Source organism: Punctularia strigosozonata, assembly GCF_000264995.1.
Source record: "Punctularia strigosozonata HHB-11173 SS5 unplaced genomic scaffold PUNSTscaffold_1, whole genome shotgun sequence".
Taxonomy (NCBI): Eukaryota; Fungi; Basidiomycota; class Agaricomycetes; order Corticiales; family Punctulariaceae; genus Punctularia; species Punctularia strigosozonata.
In genome coordinates this window covers 3,987,461-4,010,411 of record NW_006767433.1, presented here as the reverse complement: position 1 = coordinate 4,010,411, position 22,951 = coordinate 3,987,461, and the positions used below count along the sequence as shown (strand labels likewise).

General features: G+C 53.0%; 7 protein-coding genes across 7 annotated transcripts; 4 read left to right on the top strand and 3 right to left on the bottom strand.

Annotated features, from left to right (window-relative positions):
* Nucleotides 1-1,449: 1,449 nt before the first annotated feature.
* PUNSTDRAFT_118001 (uncharacterized protein) lies at nucleotides 1,450-6,979 on the top strand (the record flags this gene model as incomplete). The annotated part of the gene is made up of 26 exons (XM_007379385.1): nucleotides 1,450-1,733; nucleotides 1,782-1,971; nucleotides 2,024-2,055; nucleotides 2,108-3,094; nucleotides 3,148-3,307; nucleotides 3,372-3,797; nucleotides 3,851-4,093; nucleotides 4,151-4,357; nucleotides 4,421-4,577; nucleotides 4,629-4,677; nucleotides 4,735-4,895; nucleotides 4,947-5,082; nucleotides 5,137-5,305; nucleotides 5,366-5,443; nucleotides 5,492-5,582; nucleotides 5,631-5,723; nucleotides 5,777-5,808; nucleotides 5,857-5,978; nucleotides 6,035-6,076; nucleotides 6,130-6,176; nucleotides 6,229-6,287; nucleotides 6,340-6,351; nucleotides 6,409-6,535; nucleotides 6,588-6,635; nucleotides 6,685-6,826; nucleotides 6,880-6,979. 26 exons carry the CDS (start codon nucleotides 1,450-1,452, stop codon nucleotides 6,977-6,979), a joined length of 4,194 nt encoding a protein of 1,397 aa, XP_007379447.1.
* Nucleotides 6,980-7,028: 49 nt separating this feature from the next.
* Nucleotides 7,029-9,271, bottom strand: PUNSTDRAFT_140800 (Pkinase-domain-containing protein; the record flags this gene model as incomplete). The annotated part of the gene is made up of 11 exons (XM_007379384.1): nucleotides 7,029-7,342; nucleotides 7,395-7,522; nucleotides 7,573-7,788; nucleotides 7,845-7,985; nucleotides 8,048-8,075; nucleotides 8,127-8,334; nucleotides 8,391-8,479; nucleotides 8,549-8,626; nucleotides 8,686-8,814; nucleotides 8,895-8,978; nucleotides 9,038-9,271. The coding sequence occupies 11 exons, from the start codon at nucleotides 9,266-9,268 to the stop codon at nucleotides 7,148-7,150; spliced, it is 1,527 nt and encodes a 508-aa protein (XP_007379446.1). The 3' UTR covers nucleotides 7,029-7,147.
* A 941-nt stretch (nucleotides 9,272-10,212) lies between these two features.
* PUNSTDRAFT_58167 (MFS general substrate transporter) lies at nucleotides 10,213-12,463 on the bottom strand (the record flags this gene model as incomplete). The annotated part of the gene is made up of 14 exons (XM_007379383.1): nucleotides 10,213-10,513; nucleotides 10,561-10,591; nucleotides 10,644-10,789; nucleotides 10,849-11,003; nucleotides 11,065-11,291; nucleotides 11,349-11,393; nucleotides 11,447-11,529; nucleotides 11,586-11,624; nucleotides 11,684-11,772; nucleotides 11,824-11,926; nucleotides 11,980-12,108; nucleotides 12,162-12,201; nucleotides 12,257-12,340; nucleotides 12,397-12,463. The coding sequence occupies 14 exons, from the start codon at nucleotides 12,461-12,463 to the stop codon at nucleotides 10,213-10,215; spliced, it is 1,539 nt and encodes a 512-aa protein (XP_007379445.1).
* Nucleotides 12,464-13,197: 734 nt separating this feature from the next.
* PUNSTDRAFT_96467 (flavonol synthase) lies at nucleotides 13,198-14,700 on the top strand (the record flags this gene model as incomplete). Its single annotated transcript, XM_007379382.1, has 8 exons — nucleotides 13,198-13,300; nucleotides 13,357-13,443; nucleotides 13,495-13,704; nucleotides 13,764-14,062; nucleotides 14,121-14,263; nucleotides 14,321-14,383; nucleotides 14,437-14,546; nucleotides 14,603-14,700. The coding sequence occupies exons 1-8, from the start codon at nucleotides 13,228-13,230 to the stop codon at nucleotides 14,698-14,700; spliced, it is 1,083 nt and encodes a 360-aa protein (XP_007379444.1). The 5' UTR covers nucleotides 13,198-13,227.
* A 368-nt stretch (nucleotides 14,701-15,068) lies between these two features.
* On the top strand, nucleotides 15,069-16,831 carry PUNSTDRAFT_154787 (uncharacterized protein; the record flags this gene model as incomplete). The annotated part of the gene is made up of 9 exons (XM_007379610.1): nucleotides 15,069-15,224; nucleotides 15,312-15,385; nucleotides 15,440-15,494; nucleotides 15,556-15,917; nucleotides 15,973-16,039; nucleotides 16,093-16,128; nucleotides 16,178-16,238; nucleotides 16,291-16,638; nucleotides 16,683-16,831. 9 exons carry the CDS (start codon nucleotides 15,069-15,071, stop codon nucleotides 16,829-16,831), a joined length of 1,308 nt encoding a protein of 435 aa, XP_007379672.1.
* A 1,094-nt stretch (nucleotides 16,832-17,925) lies between these two features.
* On the top strand, nucleotides 17,926-19,685 carry PUNSTDRAFT_58473 (NADPH oxidase B; the record flags this gene model as incomplete). Its single annotated transcript, XM_007379381.1, has 3 exons — nucleotides 17,926-18,118; nucleotides 18,172-18,674; nucleotides 18,732-19,685. 3 exons carry the CDS (start codon nucleotides 17,926-17,928, stop codon nucleotides 19,683-19,685), a joined length of 1,650 nt encoding a protein of 549 aa, XP_007379443.1.
* Nucleotides 19,686-20,116: 431 nt separating this feature from the next.
* PUNSTDRAFT_130152 (uncharacterized protein) lies at nucleotides 20,117-20,732 on the bottom strand (the record flags this gene model as incomplete). Its single annotated transcript, XM_007379380.1, has 2 exons — nucleotides 20,117-20,125; nucleotides 20,187-20,732. 2 exons carry the CDS (start codon nucleotides 20,730-20,732, stop codon nucleotides 20,117-20,119), a joined length of 555 nt encoding a protein of 184 aa, XP_007379442.1.
* Nucleotides 20,733-22,951: the final 2,219 nt, after the last annotated feature.

The following is a 22,951-nucleotide window of genomic DNA, read 5'->3' as shown; positions in this document are numbered from 1 at the left end:
CACCAGCAGCCCGCAGGGAGTGCAAAATGCGTCGGGAATCATTGCCTGATCCGGAGGAAGCTGATGGTTTATTCAGCTGAAAGGGCACCTTAATGAAACTGCTAACCGAGCCCTAGAATAGTTCTTACGGAGATGTGCCGAGCGGCAAGGCAATTTGAAATTGCCATCTGGGCCAGCCGCTCTATCGCGTTCACTCCTTCGTTACAGGGCTCAAAAAGGAATCTCGGTTAACCTTTTTGGGACATGACATAATACATCTACATATTAGGAAGATCTTTCCCATCTACTAGAATCTAGCATTGCCCGGCGTCTAGGATTGAAGGAGTAGAACGCGATACGAGCGGATGGTTTAGGAGCCTGGCTAGTAAGTAACTAAGGTAGACCTCATGCGCGTCCGACCCCATAGCACGCGACACGCGTGACATTAGACGTAATAGGTGCAAAAATTCAAATAACTCTCAATTAGACTAGCTCTCACCGAAAGTGTTACCGGCATTTTATAGATGTCTCCTGTACATAGATATGACCGTTGACAATTACTGATGAGAGTGCAAACTGCGAAAGGAGAGAAGGTGCGCGAGAGTGTGAGGCATGACTGTGACGCAGTGTGACCAATCCCTGAACCTCATTGAGGCGCGCTGCCGCTGCAAGACAGTTGGGTAACTGGAGGCATGGAAACTAGTAGACATCATACTGAGTACGGTAAGATGGATATACTGCTGGCGACATACATTTTCTGTTCTCCTCCGTGCTGATAGCTCCAACGTGGCGGCGACAAGGTTGTGCGTACTGGCCGAGGTTACACTTGCGCAAATGGCCCTTCTTGTAGGGCATAACGTCAAGTCGTGATCCCCGACGTGCCACAGAGCTCAATGGATGCCAGATAGTCAATACAGCGGTGCCGGTTTTGTGACGGCGGCGGAAAGGAGAAACCTCCAAGTTGCACGGCTTGGCACTGAGGGCAGTCCATCACATGCCTCGGTCTTGTTTTCATCTCTCCTCCCGAGGATCTTATTCTTGCGTTTCGAAAGCAGCAGTCAAACTTCGGCACAGTACATTATCGTAGAACCCCAGTTGCATCTCGAACGAAAGCTACTCAGACCGGGAGACAATCAACTTTTCGCTCGTATGACGTCTAATGTCACGCGTGTCGCGTGCTATGGGGTCGGACGCGCATGAGGTCTACCTTATAAGTAACGGGAGGAGAGACTTGGTATCACATGTTTTTACCCACAGTGACATTTGCCGGCTCCACACATCAGCGTTGCGCTGTTCTGCGCACGAATATGTAAACCTGCTGAGATCGGAGACTGCCACCGGCCAAATCCCTCGGGGACGGTATCCGGTAAACATCACCCGGGAGCCAACTCCGGACGTGGATGTTCTGTTCTCTTGCTCTAGTCGCATAGGCCGCATAGGCCGTTCATATCCTTGCTACCGTCGAGATCCATGGGCTCTGCACCGCGTCGCCTGAACGGCATCTTATCGAGCCTCTCTGCCCAAACCAGCACGATTGGTACCCTCAAGTTGGGAGACATCACCTTAGACATCACCCCTTCAGCGACACCCAGTCGACTGCCGCACCTTGGCGACCATTTGATTCTCGATGTACAGGATAACTTCAATTTGGACAACTTACATTTCCTCTTGCAGAAATACCTGCTTGGGCAAGATGTTTTTCTGTTATCGCAACCAGGGCCGTATGCGAGGAGACTCGTCATGACATTTTGCCGGTGAGCGTGCTACGCTCCATATATTTGGCAGACAAGTAACAATCCTAGGTTGATCAACACTGAATACGAACATGTTGCGCTTCATCGGGACGTGGGAGAGACGGAGCTGAAGCAAGGACGAGAAATCAAGGCCGGAGGTACTCTGAACTACGTGGACAGCGCCACTGTCCGTGCAGCAAAGTATGGTCGTATCCTGATATTGGAAGGGATTGAGAAGGCAGAGCGAGGGATAATGCCGGTAAGTATGCACATATTCCCATGTGAAAACATGCTGACCGTCTTGTATGTAGCTCCTCAACAATCTCCTGGAAAACAGGGAAATGTCAGTAATCGATCATAACTTGTAATGCCCTCAATTCAACGGTGTAGCGTAGGAATCTTGAAGATGGAACGCATATTGTGCATCCGCACCGTCGCGCACTGATGGAGACCCCTCGGGAAATTGCTGCAGCATTCATTCCCGCGCACAAGAACTTTCGTGTTATTGCCATAGGCGCGCCAGTACCTCCTTTTCCCGGCTATCCCCTCGACCCGCCATTTCGGAGTCGCTTTCAGGCCCGTTTCATCGATCCTGTAGGCGCTACTCAGGCACTCGTTCGTAAATCGACAATCAGTCTCAGCCAAGAGTCTGCATCTCTCGTCGAGAAGCTACGTGGAATCATCCTCGCGACGCAACTTGCGAATGAGTCTCACGATGCATTGCAAGCAGTTTCGAGGTCGACCCTCCCGCCATTCCCTCAAACTGCGATCGCAAAATTAACGGCGCTCGCAACTCGTTTTCCGGCTCCCGCTCAACTATCCCCCGCACAGATGGCGCGTCTGATCCTAACCTTGCATCCATCATTACTGCACGCGCCATTTCAAGTCTGGGCACTGTTGAGTCGGCAAATGGAGGAAGCAGGGATAAGTCGCCTTGGTAGCCCTGCATCAGCAGATACAGAGACCGATATCGGTTTGCTAGGGTACCGTCTAGCCCATATCGAGCGGGACAGTGCAACCTCTGCGAAGGTGCATTTCCAGAATTCGCAGGCCTCTGCTACAGTCATCTGCAAGGTCGCTGCTGGATCTCGCCCTTTCCGGGCTTTCCCCCTTCAGAAACTCCCGGACTTCCTGCCTACGGGACGTTTCCTGGGCTTATTGACTTGCCTCCTGCAAGGTCATGCCCTTGACTTCGATATGTCGTTCATCCCTCCAGCCATGCCATCGACTGCTTCATGCTCAACATCTCTGCTAGTTCGTACCTTCTCCGAGCTTTTAGGGTACGATATGGAGTCAATCCATTTGTACAAGGACCTCGGAGGACGTGAGTTGGTGATGCGGAGACACATTGCAGAGGACGGTAGTTCTTCATGGGAACCCAGGTGAGCTCAGTCGCGTTCATGCGATCTCACAGGCTCACTAGAAGAATTATTAGCCCCTTGATATCGGCGAGCCTTGCGAAAGACCGTCTAATACACCTCGAAGGAACTGATGCAATCGGATCGACCGCAGGATCGCTTGCGCGTCTCTTACAGGACAGAGAGCTGGAGCTCTGGCACGGCAAACGCATCGTTGCTCAGATAGCTCAAGACGAGGTTCGCGATTGGAGCTTCGGCTCTTTTTTGCGCTGTGTGCTCTGTACTGAGGTCGTTTTACTAGGCTACATCGGAGCTGGCCATCACCGCGCCATCACTACGGATCATCAGCACGCCTTCCAAATCAGTTCCTCTCAGAGACTGGCTCACTATCGAGCACGCAAACATGTTCTTTCCGATTCTGGCCCTTCCTATGGGTACGACCGAGGAGACGCAGATCCTCCTCGCAACGACCTGTCCAACGGCAATTGCGAGTCAACTGGTACATTTCGCTCAGAGATACCGGGAACGGATGACCTCCGATGTTGTGCAAAAGAATCGCAAACTTGGGACGAGGTCGCTTATAAGGATCACTCGGAGGTTACCATGGGATGATGATCTGCACTCCATGCTTAGTCGCGCCATCATGACGGAATTTATGCCCTCTCTCGAAAGATTAGACGTGGAAACTCTTATGGAAGAATGCGGCATCCTGAAGAGAATTGCGCTGGCAAGTCATAGCTATGACCTGAAAGCAAATCACTACTCATGCCATGCACTCAGTATAATCCGGCGCCTGTGCGTGAAGAGGACAAATTGATTTTCCCAGCGGCATCTGGCTCTGGCAAGACGTTTCAAGCAGTCGCGATAGCCCGCTTCAACCCCGACGAGGATCCGGAAGGCGTATCGTCATATGTTCCACATGTTACCCGCTTTCACGAGAATAGCCTGCAGTCGGGTTTGATGCGAGAAATGGCCATTGACCTGGAACTCCTCGGAGAGCATCTCGTACTGCTTGGTAATCAGGTGCGAGTTATATGATGGCTGAGTCATGAAGAGATGATCATTGGTGCAATACTGCAGGGCGTAGGTAAGAATGCGATGATTGATAAACTTCTAGAAATGCTCGGACGCCCGCGAGAATACATGCAATTACATCGAGACTCTACTGTCAGCCAAATCATGCTTCAGACCACCGTAGAGAGTGGTGTGATCCGGTACCAAGACTCACCACTCCTGCGCGGAATCAAGCTAGGCCGTGTGGTCGTCGTCGACGAAGCGGACAAAGCCGTTCGTTGTTGTCTGATCCTTCTCCGTCATGACCGCATGATTTGACGACGACGACTTTCACAGCCCGAACACGTTGTCGCTGTCTTCCGGAGCTTGGCTGCTCAGGGAGAGATGTCGCTCCCGGATGGCCGCAGGATCTCTTCAGCGTACAACCGCCCGGGAGATATTGTTCTTCATCCTAACTTCCGGCTTGTGCTGCTCGCTAATCGTCCCGGCTATCGTGAGTAGATTTAGAAAGTAAGGTGGTATCACCGCTGAGCGGGCGCAATAGCTTTCCTCGGCAACCATTTCCTGCAGGTCCTCGGCGATAACTTCAGTTTGTAAGCAAGTCCATCCTATGCTCGGTATGCAGTTTCTCATAGACAGCGCATGCGCAGGCACGCCGTGATGAACCCGGACATTCACTCCGAAAGACGTTTATTGTCGCAACTCGCTCCTGAGTTGGACGAGGATCTGATGCTGCGACTCATCGGCGTGTTCCACGACTTGCGACGCGCATACGAAATCAACACCCTAACTTATCCGTATTCCCTCAGGGGTTAGGTTTGCTACTGTCTCAAGTCAGAAAGTGATACTTACTGGTGCTCAGAGCTCATAAACCTGGTCCGCCATCTTCAAGCATACCCAGAGGATTCTCTAGAGACTTCATTGAGGAATGTCTTCGATTTTGACGTGGCGAAGCCGGAGACCGTGCACAAACTAGCTCAGATATTGCAGGATCATGGGTCAGTCCTATGGTCTGAAGATTCTGAGGGCCCCGTTGACTGTGATGATGTAAGATTGTCCGTGAACCATATCGGACTACATGCCGCCAGAGATCAGGCACGCAAAAAGGTCCTTGACTTGAGATTTGACCCTAAGGGTTCGGCCGACCTCGACAAACCAAATCATGGTAAAGATGACCCCAACAACGAACCGCATATCGGTGGCAATACTTGGGCAGGAGGGGTACGTAGAAACCTATGCCGCGATCCTCGCCTCAGCGAACCCTGCTCATGGATTATCAAGGTAGGAGGTCGAGACACTGCTGGACTGGGTGGACGTGGAGGTTACATGCGCCTGTTCAAAGGCCATGATGTATATCAGGTATTACTTTGTCGATGAGCTACGCATAATCACCTAATCCCGTCGTAGGTCTCAGACCAGCTGAAGAATGAAGTGCCTGAGCAGATCAAGGAGCAAGCGAGAGATATGGCCAGACAAGAACTCGCTCGTAGATTGGAGGGTGCGTTCATAAACTTATTACCAAACAAACAAAACAACGGAATCACAGAGTTGAACATGAGCACCTTGGAGGCCAAGGGGTACGCTGCATTGATGTCGGCAGTTGAACCTCACATCGTCCGCCTGCACGATCTTCTCGAAAGTCGGCGTATTCCATAGGTTGACAATCCAAAGCCTGACTTGTGTTTGGCGCAGATCTCGCAGCCAGAGAGGAAGAAAGAGTTTGGGTATGGCGGGGTAGACCAGATAGGTGTGCGTCCACTGACTGCCTTCAGGTGAAAAGGCAAACAGACGGCGAACTTGACGAGAGTCGTCTCACTGAGGGTCTGACCGGAGAGGCGACTGTATACAAACGAAGAGGCGTTGATAAGCCGGAGCTTGGAAGACCTCAGATCAAGTAATGACTATGCTTGAACAGTTCTTTCAACGTAGACGCTGACTACTTTCTATCAGACCGAAACGAATCAGGTTTTTGTTCGATCTAAGCGGATCCATGTGGGTATATGGACCGTGTCCCGGTTTCGGCCATGATCTGATAAAACGTTAAGGTATCGGTTTCAGAATGACGGTCGTCTGCGAAGAAGCCTCGAGACAGGTAAACAGCGACGGGAACATGAATGACGACGCTGGAGCTAAATCCATTTTAGCGGTGATGCTCATGGAGAGCCTGCAACGTATCGCCAGACCTGATAAATACGCCTGGGATGTCGGTACTTCCCTTGATTATTTCCTATCTTTACTGATAAGATGTATGCTAGATATACGGGCATGTTAGTTCAGAACAATGCCGATATACAGTGACCGTAGTTGACCCGCAAATTGTCTAGTCGGGCGACGGAGCCGATATTCCTCTGGTCGAGCTTGAGAAACCTCCAGCGGACACGAGAGATCGCTGGAAAGTCGTGGAGAAGATGAACATGATAACACAATATGCTTTTGCGGGTGACCATACCGGTATGTGCTTGTCATTTATAGCTCGAGAGGCGCAAACACCTTTTCTTTTTAGTGGAGGCGATCGAGAAGGCTGTCACGGAGGTTGCGAAATACGATGCTGGTATGTCTCTCAAGCTATCAGAGGCACTTGAGATTGACGTCCTATGCAGATGAATGGATTGTGGTTGCTATCACGGATGCGAATTTTGCGAGATACAATATCACACCCCAAGACCTCAAACGAGCGATGGACAAAGACAAGAAAGTGAATACTGCCTTGATATGCATCGGTGAAAGCTCTGAGGCTGCATGGTAATTATGCTACACCGCATATGTCCGACGTTTCTGATGTTGGCCCCGCCCAGGGTCTCCCGCCAATTCCCCGGACGTGCGTTCAACGTCGCCAACACTCAGGATATACCTGCGGCATTTCAATCGTTGCTTTCGAGGCTCATTGATCGATGACCGAGCGGGTGCTCCTCATCGACTACTGGACTTGTACGCAGTGACTGGGGGCGAAACGGGCGGTAATCGTGATACGGAACTCACTTCGATCATAGTGTACACGAATTCTGAATGCAAGAACGGAATAGCAAGAAGCAAGTGCAAGCGGTATTAGTTGGGTTGATATGTTCACGCCTTTTTTTCCTTCCCGTCCAATGACATCTTCTCCATGCCCGAAACCTCGGTGCCTGAGGCTGATCCATAAGTCGAATCGTCTCCAGACACAGCTCGAGCGTTGGGTGACGCCGCATCGTCTTGGTTCTTCAACGAGTCCGCCTCCTCGCTCTCGAAACGCTGGACGTGCTGCTCCGAGTCGATTTGTTCCTGCAGAGACGGTTGGAAAGTTGTAGACTGAGAGCCACGGACATGCACATGCCTTTTCGGACTCTTCCTTGTACTGGGCGACGTTGCGATTGATAGCGTGGACTTCGTCCGCAGTCATGTGTGATGCGGCACCCATCGTCATACGCTTCATCGCCATCATACCTAGGACGGCCTTGCGGACTACGTGTAACGTGAGCGTCGGTCGCAGTCTGAGGAACACGATTACGCACAAGTCTTCTTCGCATTGAAGGCCTTCTGCATGTTCGGCAGGAGATCAGTTGGGCCGCCGGTCGGGCTCTCAGGATCTGGAACGAAGTGCGGCTTCTCGTCGGCGAGCCACCCGTGAGCGAGAGCCTGCTCGGCAGTGGGACGGTCATTCGGATCGACGGTCAGACAGTAGCTGACGAAATCTTTCGCCATTGGTGAAACATTGGCCCAGTATTCCTCTTTGGCACGCGAACGTTGACAACACTCGTTGATGAACATAACCAAGAGGACTCACCGGGCTCGAACTTGTAATCACCAGCCATGATGGCTTCCGACTCTTCTTGTTGTGTGTCACGGTCGAAAGGAGTATAGCCGCAAAGCAAAAAGTAGGTAATGACGCCGATGGCCCAGATATCGACCGGCTTCCCATGGCCAACTGCAGTGCAACGGGGCCATTCAGCATCTAGATGGCGAATGGAAGAGTAAGTCCGTCCGCACCCTTCTTGAATATTTCCGGTGCCATGTACTAGGTAGATGCGTTTATACAAGAACTCAATGATAATGCCCTGCGACTCACGCCTGGTGTGCCACAGATTTCAGTCAGGAGGTTGAATTTGTCTTCCGTCATTATACGACTGAGGCCAAAGTCGGCAATCATGATGTTGGAATCCTCGGCCTTCGTGAGGAAGAGTAGGTTTTCTGGCTTGAGATCGCGGTGTACGATCCCGCAGTCGTGGATGTACTTAACGGCGTTCAAGATGGTGCGTACAAGAGCAGCGGCGTCCCTGAACGAGACGAGTTGAATTGAGTGTCCAGAAAATCAAGGGGTGATAGTGCATACGCTTCATAGTAGTTGCCCTTGGCGCATATGCGGTCAAATAGCTCGCCTCCCGTGCATAAATCAAAACAGAGATAGAGATTGTGGGCGGTCTAGGTGAAGCTCGGTTTAGAACGAAGGAGTGGCAGTAAAGGAGTGGCAGTATCGGATCGGTTGCTGACCTCGAAGTAGTCGTGCAAGGTTACAATGTTGGCGTGTCCGCTGGATATCCGCTTGAGAACCGCGATTTCATTCCGGACCTATGTCATTCGCCAGGCTGAGCCATGACGACGCGTTGCAGTCATAGGGTATCGCGTACCATGTATTCCCGGCCCTCCATAAGCTTCTTGTTTATGACCTTGCATGCATAGTACTTGCCCGTCTTGATGTGCACGGCCTCCTTCACGATAGCGTATGTTCCGCTGCCCAATGTCTTCCCTGTTCGGTACTAATAGATCAACCACTCATCCGTCAGCATGATTGCATCCACATCACCAAGCCCCAGATAGGGGGCGGATCAGGTCTGACCTGACACGGCACGGTCGTCAGACCTTGCGAGCTGGACATGGCAGACGTTGTATTCGCAGAGTGAGAGCCGGATGATTCCTCCTGCTGCTCGGATAACGGTTTGATCGTTATTCGAATCAGTTATAAGTATGTGATCCGCTTACAACGGCGCCACCCGTCCTACCAACCGTCGCGTCCTGTTGCACGTCTGGTGCGTCCTTGGGGGCAATAGGCTGCGTGCTCTTGGCTTCAGCTGCCGACCGGACGTTGGAGCTGGAAGACGGAGGCGAAGGTGGCGTTCGACGAGTCGGTGTCGCCGGTGAGCTGGGAGATGGCTCGCGGCCGAACAGTTTCTTGGATTTCCCGCCGATCTTGTGGGCGATATGTCCGAACATTGCAGGTCGAGGATGGGTTAGGTTGCACAGGGGCTCAGGCCCAATCGGTATTTATGCGACCGTCAGCGCCCTCCCCCGCATCCCTTGTTCACACAAATGAACACCGCTTTCCTGCACCGATACCTGTGCAAGTCATCCGGAACTGGAAAGCACCGCAGTGTAGCATCCCGGCGCTATTGTCGTGAACACGTGTATACAACAGCAGTCTGACATGTATCCTTCATGTCGCACTCAGCCTGACCGAGACACGAAGATCTTCGAGCGACGAGTATAAGTTCATAGCGATATAGCATCCTTGGCTCCTTCACGAATTCTCATAACAGAGGTGTTTATATTTAGATCAGTTCGGCGCAGGGGCGATACAGTAACCCGCGCCGGCGAGGGCAAATGCCAAAAGAAGATCTGAGATGTCCCGGGATGTCTACAGGCTGCTTCACAGACACAGCGCTCTGACTCGCGTTTGTCATGTCTCCAACCCGTACAGCCTGCTTACGCCGCTTTCTTTAGAGAGCCAGAGCTGTTGGGGGAGACATTGCGGGAGAGAAATACGGGCGGCCCGTGCTTGAACGCTTCGTTGGGGACTCCCCGTGAGATATGCGACGGAGTCACAATGTTGAATTGATGTTGAATCTACATACGGTCGAGGACAAACTGCAGATCTCGATGACAACTGGAATTGCCCCATGACTGTGTTCTTCTCACATCAAAGCCAAGAATAGAATCCACGTCCTCAAGGCCGGCACGTACGTATATACAGTATGATACAGCACGGTGCATCGACAGCACCGAGCTTACCTCGTATGGCGGTCCAGCACGCCCCTCAGGAAGCATAGTGCCTCGCTCTGTTTCGCTGGCTAATGGGATGATCGTGAAGGAAATCTTTATCTACACATCTATTGAGCTGTCGCTGATACCCGTCGCAGATCGTCGCGACCGACGCCTGCCTACTTCCGCTCATCATGTTCACCGTGCAGTGCTGGCTCTGCGTCCAAGCTCGATTTGTCAAGTTCCACTTCATCTTTCCCTTCCTCCAAACTTCCTTCGCTGTACGAATCTCCCTTGAACTCCTCCGGGTCTTCCTCGGTTCTGGGTATGTTCGCAGAGCCCGGTGCCCTCCACCAGTAACACCCGAGCATCATCAACACCCACATCGCGATAAGAAACGCGAGCGATGCCGGGTACCCGTGGGGGAACCGAGGGGCCTCGACGGTGGGGAAGGTAAACAACGGAACCCATATCTGGGTGCTGGGAACCAGGTCAGGCCTAGAATACTCATCAAGGTTATCACCTACCAATAGCCAAGCGTCATCATCGAAGAGAACACTACACCAATCGTAAGAACTGGTATTCAATCGATGTCAATGAGCGGACATACCGAACGCCCTTGATTCGGTATCCCCTCTAAGCACTGTATTGATCCAGGAGTACAATATGGGGCTCGTCATGCCTGAGAGGCCGCTGGAATAGAATGCGAAGAACTTGAGGCCATCCGGCACGGTCCATATCGTAAGAACGATCAAACTGTAAAGCAGGACCAATATGAGCGATGTTCATGAACCCGGACGAACGGTGGGACGAACCTGAAGGTCAAGAAGATCTGCGGGATCGTAAAGAGTTTCCAAACCGACACAATGCCCGCAACGGTTGTGCCGAACCAGGAGGAAAAGGCGGAGATAAGGTTGATGAACGTTGGCAGCGTATTGATCTGCGGTACTGAATACTTCGGTGCCTCAGACTGCTCAAAAGGGTCAGCACCCTATCAAAGCGTTCGTAGGGGTACCCGGCAGAAAAAGCACCTTCAACCACAGCGCCATATAACCCGTCCAGTAATGCGCTTGTATCAGGCAAATGTAAATCACAACACAAAGGTACCAGATCTTGGACCGGGTCAAAGTCCTTTTGATCGACTTGAACGAGACGCCTTCGCGGCTTGCTTGTTTGTGGTCCCGCCCGAGGCGAGTCTTTGCAAGATTGTATTCGTCGACCGTGAAGAACCACGGCTTGCGAGAATTTGGAAGACCGGCTACAGCGGAAACAAGGTGAGCGCGGATCTTGACAGAATGTTCGGACGTTTACTAACGGAAAAATGCGAAGCCCAAAAATGCAATGGGAAGTGTGATGACACCTGGACAGTATTTTATCGGTCAATCAGTATCTACCAAGGTAGGGGTGGCTTACCGTCGATAACAAAGAGCCATTGCCAACCACTGAGCCCCATTACTCCATTGAGATTTTTGTACGCTGCAGCTTGCAAATACCCGCTGAAGCGAAAGGAGGGGCTGAGCCTCTATGTACAACACTTTTCAGAGGACAATACCTGAACATTGATCCAAGGGAGTTGCCCATGAACCACGTTCTGAACCAGCGAGTCTGATCAGCTTTTACTCGTAAGCAGGAGGGAAATTTGGAGCATACCCAGCGCGCTTGAATAATTCTTCTGGTTTATACCAGCTTCCAAGGATGAGATGCGTCCCGGCAAAAGATGGAGCCTCAAAAAACCCGACCTATGCCAGTCATCAGTGGAGGTTCAGGGACGTGTTGATCGGGTCGCATACCAAAGCGCGAAGAAGATACATTTGCCAAAGCTTGGTCACCCGGCTCTGAGAGAATGTGAGGATCGCCCATATGATTTCTAGAGTGGGCAAGAAATACGGGGCACTGAGGACCCAGTGATTAGGTGTCATGTCACTCTGCATAAGTATGCCACTCACATGCCAGGTCGACTCTGTAATGACACTAACGGCACTTGCCCAATCACATACGCAGTGGTCCATGCCACAGTGAAGTAGTTGAGAGCGTTGCCATCGGCATGGATGTCTTCTTTCATTCCAGATACGTAGCTATCATCGGGTCAGATTTAGGCGTCTTTGAGACGTGGTATGATTATGCCCACGCATTGGTAATGTTGGATTGATCAAGGTATTTGCAGAAAACTAAACCCAATCGCGGTGAGCATGCATCCCATCGGAGCTGATTGCGACCACTGACAGCTTAAGCTTGCAAAAACCAATATGCTAAGATCGAGTTTTCGCAAGAGCTTGCGCTCGGCGGCTGGCAGATGCGCCGGGTACCCTGTCGCCCATCCTGGTATGAGAATGGGCAACGGAACATGCTGGACGATAACTCACAGTCAAAGACATCGACGAGGACATTCCCTACGGGATTCCGCCGAACGCGAGATATGATAGAGGACATCGGGTTGCGAACGAGAGTGAGCGAAGCGCAACACAATCATCCTCGACGCAGCAAACGAGTCCATGATAAAGAGGAGGGATCCAAGCGGCTGAGGACATGCAAGGATGAAATGGCGCAAACGCTGGGCGACTATCTGTACCTGGTCCCGGAAGATCTGCCGAATCGCCTTCAGAGGTGCAGAAGTCGAAGACAGGAACCGTTCGGCCATCGCGCCGACTCCAACGAGTCCGAGACGCGGCCCGCGTGAGGCGGGATGGCGCGTCACTCCTTGGCTCTTGCACCATCCTGGCACCCTCTGAGCACTACCTCTCTGTTTGAGTTCGACGTCGGCGATATTCGCACTGATACAGGACGTTCCTTTCGTTGCCAGACCCGGCAAGCATACGACTGGTAGGCTCGGACTGCGTCAGCGTAGGCTACAGACACGCGCGTATATATCTGAGGATTGTGTGCAACTGCACGACGAATCGCATTCCGTATCCCACTCAACGGCAGGCGGATCGAAGTTGACAGATGCATCTGGACCTCCTATCAACTGGGGCTTATCTCTCGGAGGGCAGCCTTTCTCCGTCGAGCTGCACGGTAAATGCGTTCCGGTCCACTCAATACTGTAACATGACCAAGCTGGGGGCGATGGTGTATTATGCCTCCCAGAGCACGCAATTGGCCTGTCTATATCTACATGAGAGATATAGTGCAAAAGCAGCCAGCCGTGTTAAGTGACTCAGCGGCGAGCTCAGCACTCGTCAACCTCTCTGACCATCATGGGCGCACCTACCTCTCTCTCATCCTACAACCATGTCGCAGAAACGAAGGAGAATCTGGACTGGGCAGACTGTACGTATGACTTGCTCGGAGTGACTGAAGCTATGTCACGAACCTTTCTGTTGCAGTACCGACGATCGACCTCTCGCTCGTTAGTACTTCTGAGGGAAAGCGACAGCTCGCGCAGACGCTGATCGAAGCCATTCGCACCTTCGGTACTTCCTCTACGAAGATACGGAAATCAATGACTAATTCACCTTGCCTAGGTTTCTTCTACGTGAAGAACTTCAACATCTCCCAGGAGCGCGTCAATCGTCAATTCGCCATCGGCCAGGCGTTCTATGAGCTTCCTTTGGAGGAGAAGCTGAAGTACGTTCCTGATCTCGACAACGGGCAGTACAACGGGTACCGCCCTGCCGGTCGGCGGATCATCCAAGGCGGCCTCCGTGACCGCACGGAAGTCTATAACATCCCCAGTAGGTGATCCTATGCACGAGAAGGATCCGATTGCGCTGATCAGAGTTTGCACCGTCAGAGTTCAACGGCGATTTCCCTCAGAACCACCCCGCGCCGGTCGCAGACCACATCGAGGAGATCGAAGAGTTCGCGAGATCGCTGCATTCGGAGGTGTTGGACCCGTTGCATACGCTAATCGCGCTGGCCCTCGAACTTCCGGAAGATTACTTCACCAGCCGACACCGGTACGAAGACAAGAGCGAGGATCATCTACGCTACATGAAGTATTCCAAGTACACGGCAGAGGAGACGAAGCAGATTGGTGGGATCTGGGGCCAGGGGCACACAGATCTCGGCACCATCACTCTGCTCTTCAGGGTGAGCACCTTATCGGGTGATATTACGCACCCCGTCTGAATATTATTTGCAAATTCAGCAACCCGTTGCGGCCCTGCAAATCAAGGATCATCTCACTGGGCAGTGGAAGTGGGTAAAGCCGCAAGACGGTACGCTCACCGTCAACACCTGTGACGCTTTGTCGTTCTTGACTGGTGGATACATCAAGTCGACCATTCATCGGTCCGCATTCCTATACATTCATATACACGGATGGGCTGACCCGTGCGCTGGATGCAGTGTCGCAGCCCCACCTAAGGACCAACAACATGTCGACCGTTTGGGATTGCTGTACTTTGCTCGGTAAGCATAGCCATTCTGGTGCCAGCCGAGCTTGCTTACGCTGTCTTCACCAGTCCTCGCAACGACCTCGTCCTCTCGACTGTCGATAGCCCAGTCCTGAAACGTGAGGGGTACACCCAGAACGAGTTCGAAAGGGAAGGTGTTCACGTTCCCACCATGGAAGGTTAGAAACGCCTGATGCTGCATGGTCCCGTGTGTGCAAACTAATCACCGTCGCAGAGTTCACGTTCAGCAAGCAAAAGTGGCAACAAGCACAGGGCGAGTATAAGGATGGGGCCACTATCCTCCCTGGTTTCAAAGGCCAAATCTTCAAGTAAATTACACATCTATCGATAGGCTGCGGCGTGTTGCACCTCGGAGGCTGCGATACCTATGGGAATGTATCACTAGAATTTCGAAACGTCTGGAACAACGATGCGGTCAAGGTCATGCGTCCCCGGCCTACAGCTTCGAGTGTAATTATGATGCGTCCGCAAATAGCGGAGCGTGCGGCCCGCCGCTTGCCGGCGCGCCCTCTGCTCTTCTCCCCGACGAAGTCATCCTCGAGGTCATGTCTCCAGTCACAGGATCGTCTGCTACCGCTCCGGAGGTCATGACCTGGACGGCTCCGCGCGTACGCGTTGGCGCAGTGACGCCCGCAGTATAAAGGCAGACAAGGCAACAATCTTCACCAGCGGCTTTCGGGATGAAGTGGCTGCAGGGATCTTTGGCACTGGTGTCGCTGCTGCATCAGGCGTACGCGTCTGGTCCTGCGTTTGCGGACTCGCGACCGTCTGCGTCGAACAAGCATTTACAGTGCCACCTCAAACCGCTAGGGAAGGGAAAGGATGATACCAGCCAGGTGAGCAGAAGAGCATTTTGCAGTTCGGTGTAGCGACGCTTTCTTTTGTGCCATCGTTCCTCGACCTCTTGCTGATGTTGTGCCCAGATTGAAGCCGCTATCACGAAGTGTGGGCACGGTGGCATCACCACATTTGCGGAGGGGGAGTACAATATCACAAGGTGCGTGCGTCCCTTGCATCCCTTAGTTTCGTATGAGCTCACCTTGCCGTTCAGAAAAATGACCTGGCATCTCAAGAACTCCGAGGTACATCTGAATGGCTACCTCAGCGTATGTGCTAGCGCATATATTCCCTTGGATATCTCCTGATCTCCGTTCAACATGTGTCCAGTTTATTCCCGACATCCAATATTGGCTCGATGCCGCCAATACGTACCGCGTCGTCTTCATCCAAAACCAAGCCTCGTGGTTTGTGCTCACCGGGTCTGACTTCCTTGTCGACGCCCACAACACCGGCGGTATCAACGGCAACGGTCAGCCCTGGTGGAGCTACTATGCAAATCGCACGCGCGAAGACGGCGACGGGCGGCCCATCGCACTTACGTTAAGCAACGTCACGAGGGGCGTTGTGAAGGATTTCAGGATCGAGGCGCAGCCGTTCTGGTGCAACACAGTTGCCCAAAGTACACAAGTCGTGTATGACGGGATGTACTGCAACGCGACCAACACCGATCCTGCATGGGTAGGGAAGAAGTGAGCGCAGCATCTTTCCGATTTCAAAAGATGACCATGACCAACCCGGTTTTAGCATTGTGCCAAACACGGATGGTATCGATACATATCGCTCGGATTCTGTCGTACTCAAGAACTGGGATGTGCGTGGCTATGCCTACTTATTTGTCCGACATCGGTTCTCAACGTCTTGTAGATCACCTGCGGAGACGATTGCTTGGCAATCAAAGGAGTGAGGACAGAACGTTTCATGTTGATCTCGCTGACACAGCGTCGGATAGAATTCGACAAATCTTTTCATCGACGGTGTCACCTGCCGAGGAGGAAATGGCATCGCCATCGGTGAGTACTAGCTGTCCTCAGCATAGTGGCAACCTAACGGAAGCTATCTCAGGTTCATTAGGCCAATATGTTGACCTACCCGATATCGTGGAGAACGTCACCATGCAAAACCTCCACCTCATTCGGCTCAACTCGTCCATTCAACCGAACATGCAGAACGGCGTCTACTTGAAATCATGGGATGGCACTGTGAATGGCGTCCCTCCGACTGGTGGAGGAGGAGCGACTGGTCATGTCAAGAACGTCGTCGTCAAGCATGCCAAGCTTGACAGAGTTAACAAGCCCGTGGCCCTGTACCAGACCAACGGAGCGCATAGCGGAGACGCGCCGTCGACGCTGCAGTTCAGCAATGTGGCATTTGAGGATTTCACTGGCACGGCCGCAACTGCTAAACGTGAGTGTGCGATGAACTGCCCGCGAACTGCTTGATTGACGCCTTGCCAGTTGTCGATATCGAGTGCAGCCCCGCTGTGCCTTGTCCGAACATCAAGTTCGCGGACTTTGATGTCTCCCCCCCTGCTGGCGCGAGCGTCGAGCTGATATGCAAGAACGTTGTGAATTACACCGGGCTATCTGGTGGGTCACTATCATAATCTATCGGCAGTGCATGGATGTCAATGATCTCCTTTAGCACCGTGTAACTCGACTGGTACTTCATGACGGGTATAAGCACCACTGCGTATCAAATGTGCAGGACGCGCTTTGATGATTTGCTGCCAGTTTGCTGCGTTTATTATCCTGCGTGTCCGTGGAAGTTGCTTGGCCGGCGACCCACCGCAGGGCCCGAGGGTTTGGTAGCTATGCAAGATTGTCGATTGATGATGAGCGTCAGATCCGTGGGGACGCACACGCAAAGCGCCGGGGTATTTCTGTGCAGAAGTGTCCGTGAATAGTTGTCGATGTCACCGCCGGACGCAAAGGCTGAGCGTGAGCCGAAGATGGATGCGAGTGGTCGCAAAGCATTGATGACTACTGGGGCAGTCGACTATTCCTGATTACATTCGGCAGCGGCTGCCGCGGGTAGACGATCAATCCGGGATGTTGCAGGGCTCTGATCTCAGACGCGGTCGGTGCACCGCTATTTGTTAGATGTCTGACCAGCAGTGGCCACGAAGAGAGTCGCATAGCTGGTTGATATTGCTCGTCAATGCAACTGAGACGGCGCTACGGACTACGTTGCGTCGTGCGAGGCAACGAGTGCGAAGACAAGGATTACCATGAGCATCAGGTCTGGAAGGCGGAGGCGGCGACTGGGAACGGCCTGGAAGGCGGTGGCATGGCGACCCCCAGCAAAGGCGGCCGGTCAGAACGCTCATCAGCCCGCGACAGACGGGATCAGAGCCACAGGATCCCTTTTCTTTCTCGTCCTCACTCCTTCCCTGTTCCCCGCAGGCCGGTCCTTACCCATTCGACCCTACTCGCCCAGCGCCGTGCAGGACATCGATCGACTACTTCCACTAAATTAAACACGACTACCACGTCGCCCTAGAGCCAAGCCATGGCCTACAACAGCAAGCGCTCCTCGGGGCTTGACTTCTCCGACAGGGCCTCCAGCGCCCTCGACCAACACCCGGACATGCCCAACGTGTACGCCAACGGCGGCGTTGAGCCAGGTCACCTCCAGCGCAACAAGACGGAGCGTCGCCGGCTCCAGGGCTTGCAGCGCAGCAACACCAACGGCAGCACGATGCCCAAGGCGCCTGAGAAACCCAAGACGCTGTTGCAGCGGTACAAGATGTGGATGATCAATGAGGGCGGAAGGCGTATCACGTTCTACGTCTGGATCTTCCTCCACCTCATCGTAGCTGTCCTCGGTTTCCTTCACTATGACCTGAAGGACAACTCGGTCACCGCGCGTGCTACGTTCGGCATCACTTTCCGTGAGTCCGCCGCGGTTATGACGTGAATTTGGTTACTGAAAGAGGTCCTGCAGCCATCGCCCGTACAGCGGCTTTGGTTCTGCACGTCGACGCGGCTATGATCCTCCTGCCTGTGTGCCGTAACTTCGTGTCTCTCCTCCGCCGCACTGCCCTGAACGACATTATCCCCTTCGACAAGAATATCTTGTTCCACAAGGCCACGGGATGGATGATCGTCTGGATGTCTGTTGTTCACATTGTCGCCCATATGCGCAACTTCGCTCTGCTCGCGATGGCGGACACCGACGCGCACAACACCGGCCAGCGCATTGTCGCCTTCCTCGCCGCCAACTTCATCACTGGTCCCGGTCTCACAGGCTGGATCATGACGGTTGCCCTCGGCATCATGGCCTGGTTCGCGCGTGAGAGCAGCCGCCGTGCTCACTTCGAGCGCTTCTGGTACTCGCACCACCTGTTCATCGTCTTCTTCATCAACTGGCAGCTCCACGGAATGTTCTGCATGATCAAGCCGGACAGGCCTCCTTACTGCTCGTTCAACACCATTGGAGTCTTCTGGGTGAGCTCAGACGATAACAGCGTATATGTGCGTTAGTTGATAACTGTCTTCTTCCAGCGCTACTGGCTTGTTGGCGGTGTCATCTGGATCTACGAGCGTGTCCTCCGTGAAGTTCGCTCTCGCCACCGCACCTACATTTCGAAGGTCATCCAGCACCCTTCGAAGGTTATGGAACTCCAGATCAAGAAGGAGAAGACCACTACTCGCGCGGGCCAATACATCTTCCTCTCCTGCCCTGAGGTTTCTTACTTCCAGTGGCACCCGTTCACTCTCACCTCCGCTCCCGAGGAAGACTACATATCGGTCCATATTCGTGTTGTCGGCGACTTCACGAGCGCACTGGCCAAGGCCGTGGGTTGCGATTTCGAATCGAAGGGCAAGGGCGAGAAGGTTGAGCCTGGAGGAAAGGTCATCGGAACCGCCACCAACCCGCCTGTCAACCGCGTTCTTCCCCGTGTCATGGTCGACGGTCCGTTCGGTTCGGCCTCGGAAGATTTCTTGAAGTTCGAGACCGTGCTCCTCGTTGGCGCTGGTATTGGTGTTACGCCGTTCGCGTCCATCCTGAAGACCATTTGGTACCGCATGAACAACTTCAACCAGTCCAAGCCGACACGCCTGTCCAAGGTGTACTTCACTTGGGTCATCCGTGACTTCGGTACCGCGGAGTGGTTCCACTCTCTTCTGCATGCAGTCGAGGAGCAGGACACCCAGAACCGGATCGAGATCAACATTTACCTTACGGCCAAGATCAACGAGAACGACATGACGAACATCATCGTCCAGGATGTCGGTGCCGAGAAGGACGCGATCACCTCCCTCCGCGCCCCGACGCACTTCGGCCGCCCGAACTGGGATCGCGTGTTTGGCTCCATCGCAGACAAGCACCCGGAGACGGATGTCGGTGTGTTCTTCTGCGGTCCCGCGGCCCTGTCTCGCGTGCTCCACAAGATGAGCAACAAGTACTCCAACCCCAAGGGCACCCGGTTCTTCTTCGGCAAGGAGAACTTCTAAGTGGCAATGGCTCGCTGGGCGAGGCAATATTCTGTGGCTTTTCGTGTTTTATTAGAGGACTTCGGGAGTCGTTTTTCCCCTGGGCGCACTCATTTGCTGTCCTGTTATTGTATCGACATGAGGAGGAATTAAAACACTTCCATCATCTTATCAGCGGAAGGTCGTCATATAACCGGCCAAAATGGATACGGACACGGTAGCGGTTCACAATAATGTTACAGACAGCATGGGACAGAGCTACGGACAGGAATCATATGGAGGGTGTACTATAAGGCACGGAAGCCAAAAGCAATGGTTGCTACCACCAAACGTGCTCGTCACACTGCCTGCTGAGGCTAGACGTCGTCAGCAACGGCAGGACAAGGTACTGCGGCGGTATCCATCCCCATAGCGCCGATGTTACCTAGTGCGATTGACTCCTATGAAATCGTTCACACGCCCTAAATCAGATAAAGTAGTTGAGGCACTTCAGAAATCGATTGGAGTAATGAGGCCTCATACCATACGATCCGTGGGGCCGGTGTGTTGTGAACTCGGATCAGGGGTTAGAATAAGGGGTCGTTCCCGGACATCCGCCAAGTGACGGATCCTTTCTGAGTCGTCAAGAGGGGCAAACCCTGCATGGGTTGGATGAGTGCTCGATGGGCCAGCCACAGGCGATGCAGAGTCGTAATTCGGGGATAAGGGTCTGATGAGAGACAATACTGCATCCTTCGCGCGCTGTGCGATCCGAGGACGACTGGCCGGCGGCGGCGAGAGGGTGGAATGATGGTTAGAAGACTTATTGCTAGATTCATAGCGAAGTTCGTCGTCGCCCGAGTTAGTGTCATTCGAAGGGTGAGGCGCAGCTGCATCTTCAGGGTGCTGTGCCGCACCAGTCGGAGGCCCCGGGCGACGTCCTTCGTTGAACTTCTTGTCTACCTTTAAGTTTTGACTGTCCTGAGCAATCGCTTTGCGGGCCTGCTGGAACTGACGGCTCTCCTCGACTCGGCTAGGCTTCTTCGGTCGGGGTTCTTTATCGAAGTATCGCCGTCCGATCGTTTCCATCGAGGTAGTACTGCAATAGGGACAGTCACATCCAGGGTCGGCAAGCCTTCCTCTAGCTAACCACTGGAGATGGGGATAAAACTCTTCAGGCGACCTGAAGGATGTGCAACGGCAACACCCTTTCACCAGCCATCATGAGGGTGGGCGAAGACTCTGTTGTGGATGGTCTTACCGAATAGATAAACATCCTCGCGGTCGCCTTTGTAATGGTCAAAGGCTTTGTACCCTCTGGGAAATTCTTCGAGAATGCACTTGTCCGGATCGACGTAGTCATCATCTCCAGGATCTATCTTATTCGTCAGGCATTGTTGAACTAGCCCCCAGGTCATCAGATTACACACCCTTGCCATGGTTCAATACATGACGAGCGAATGCTCCCCCCAATTTCTTTCTCCATCTATGATCCTTCTTTTCCAGCCTCCCTTCCATGTTCTCAGCGACGTCCCTTTCAAGTGGTACATAGTAATCGATCTTCCCGTCTTCGTCATAGGTCCGCACAATGGGCTTTTTCGTATCATTCCCAGGCCAGCGTGACGAATCACCGTCGCTGTCGATGACTTTGACATACGTTACACCCTCGGTCCGTCGGAACGCGTAGTTATTCACCACGGCCCACGGTGAGGGTAGGTCGGTGCCGGGCCTTGATAAACCTTTCAGCAACACAAGGATGGGACAGAACTACGAAAAATGCGCACATTCTTACTGGGTCCGGTACACGGAGGATACTGGGCAGTAGGACCCAAATCTGCCGGTTTGGCAGCGGGTCCGCGTCTTGGGATGATGGTGAATGGCTCTCTAAGCCATATATGTTTGCCACCCACGGCTACTTCTTCGCCGGTACCGCCCCTAGCACTAACTAAGCACTCCATGTCGAGCTCATTGGACCGCATGCATGCCCAAGAGGTACAAACAATTGCAGTCGGGTAACACTGTGCTCTGTTGCCAGCGGTGACCTTGCATGGCGCTCCAGCAGAATATGTATCCGAGCTCCTTTGCGTTCAATGACATCGTGGACCGTGGACTGTTGCGCGTGCCGGAAATCTTACGCCACCGGCAAGTCCCGAGAACCGTCGCTATCATTAACCTACTTGTCGATACGCATAGTTGTCTGCCGTGGACCATGGCACAAGCTCATCGGATATCGTATCTTATTCGGAGGCCGGCCTCCTGGTGATTTTTGGGCCTGAGAGTGGAATACCCAAAGCAAGCCTCCCACATCTCGCAGATAGATTGGAGCTGATCAACGCGAACAAGCAATAGGCAGTGACCTGCAAAGCCATACAAGGAGCCGCGTTCTATGACTGAGAGATCACTGAGTTCAATCGTTGAGCGTATGACGCACCTCGTATGGGCTCCTATATAGCGATGTAGTTGGCGTTATTCAATTCAAGCAGCATCCTTAGCCTCGGAGGTTATGATCGCGGTCTGTGAGACTAATGCTTTATACGGCTGGAGCGTTGCAACTCCTGATCCCCAGTCGAAACACCGTCTGAGCAGGGCGGAGCAGAGCTGAGCAAGATAGCACCGCCGCTCTGCTCAGTTCACGTCAGCTGGGCTCAGCGAAAAGCGACTAAGACGCTGAGCAGCGCTGAGCACAACTGAGCAGGATGGACTCTATATGAGCAGAACTGACCATAGCTGCGTATATCGAGATGCCTTCCAGATGTTTGATACAGTATAGAAAAACTGTATTATATCATTCACCATCTACGTAATTTACATGAACTTATACTCGGTCATCACCGCCTTAACGCAGTGGAATCATAGTCACCAGTTGTTGAACAGAGGTACCAGCGCAGCAGCATCTCTATGCTACAGACAGCACGAGTAAGCTGGGCTGATCATGGATGTCACAAACATACCGGGTCGCCACCTCGCATTTCGGATGATCTAGCCCGCGCACACCTGTACAGCAGACAACAGGGAAGCCATGGTCAACGTGAGTTTGGAAACGGCATGGTGAGAGCGCGCACGCACGTAACGCTGCATGGACGGCAAAGTACACGACGGGGCGGGCCGGCGGTCTAGTCATGGATCCGACTGACCGCTGTTGTTGGATGGCCTTGCCCTTGTGATCTGAGTTGCATGCGCGATGACACAACACAAGACGATGCCTGCACACCATATAAGCCCTTCAACCCATTGAGGCTAGCTTATATGCATATTTATCTACCTTTGTTTCGCTCTCAGATGGAAACCACGGGCTAGGATGACGGTGA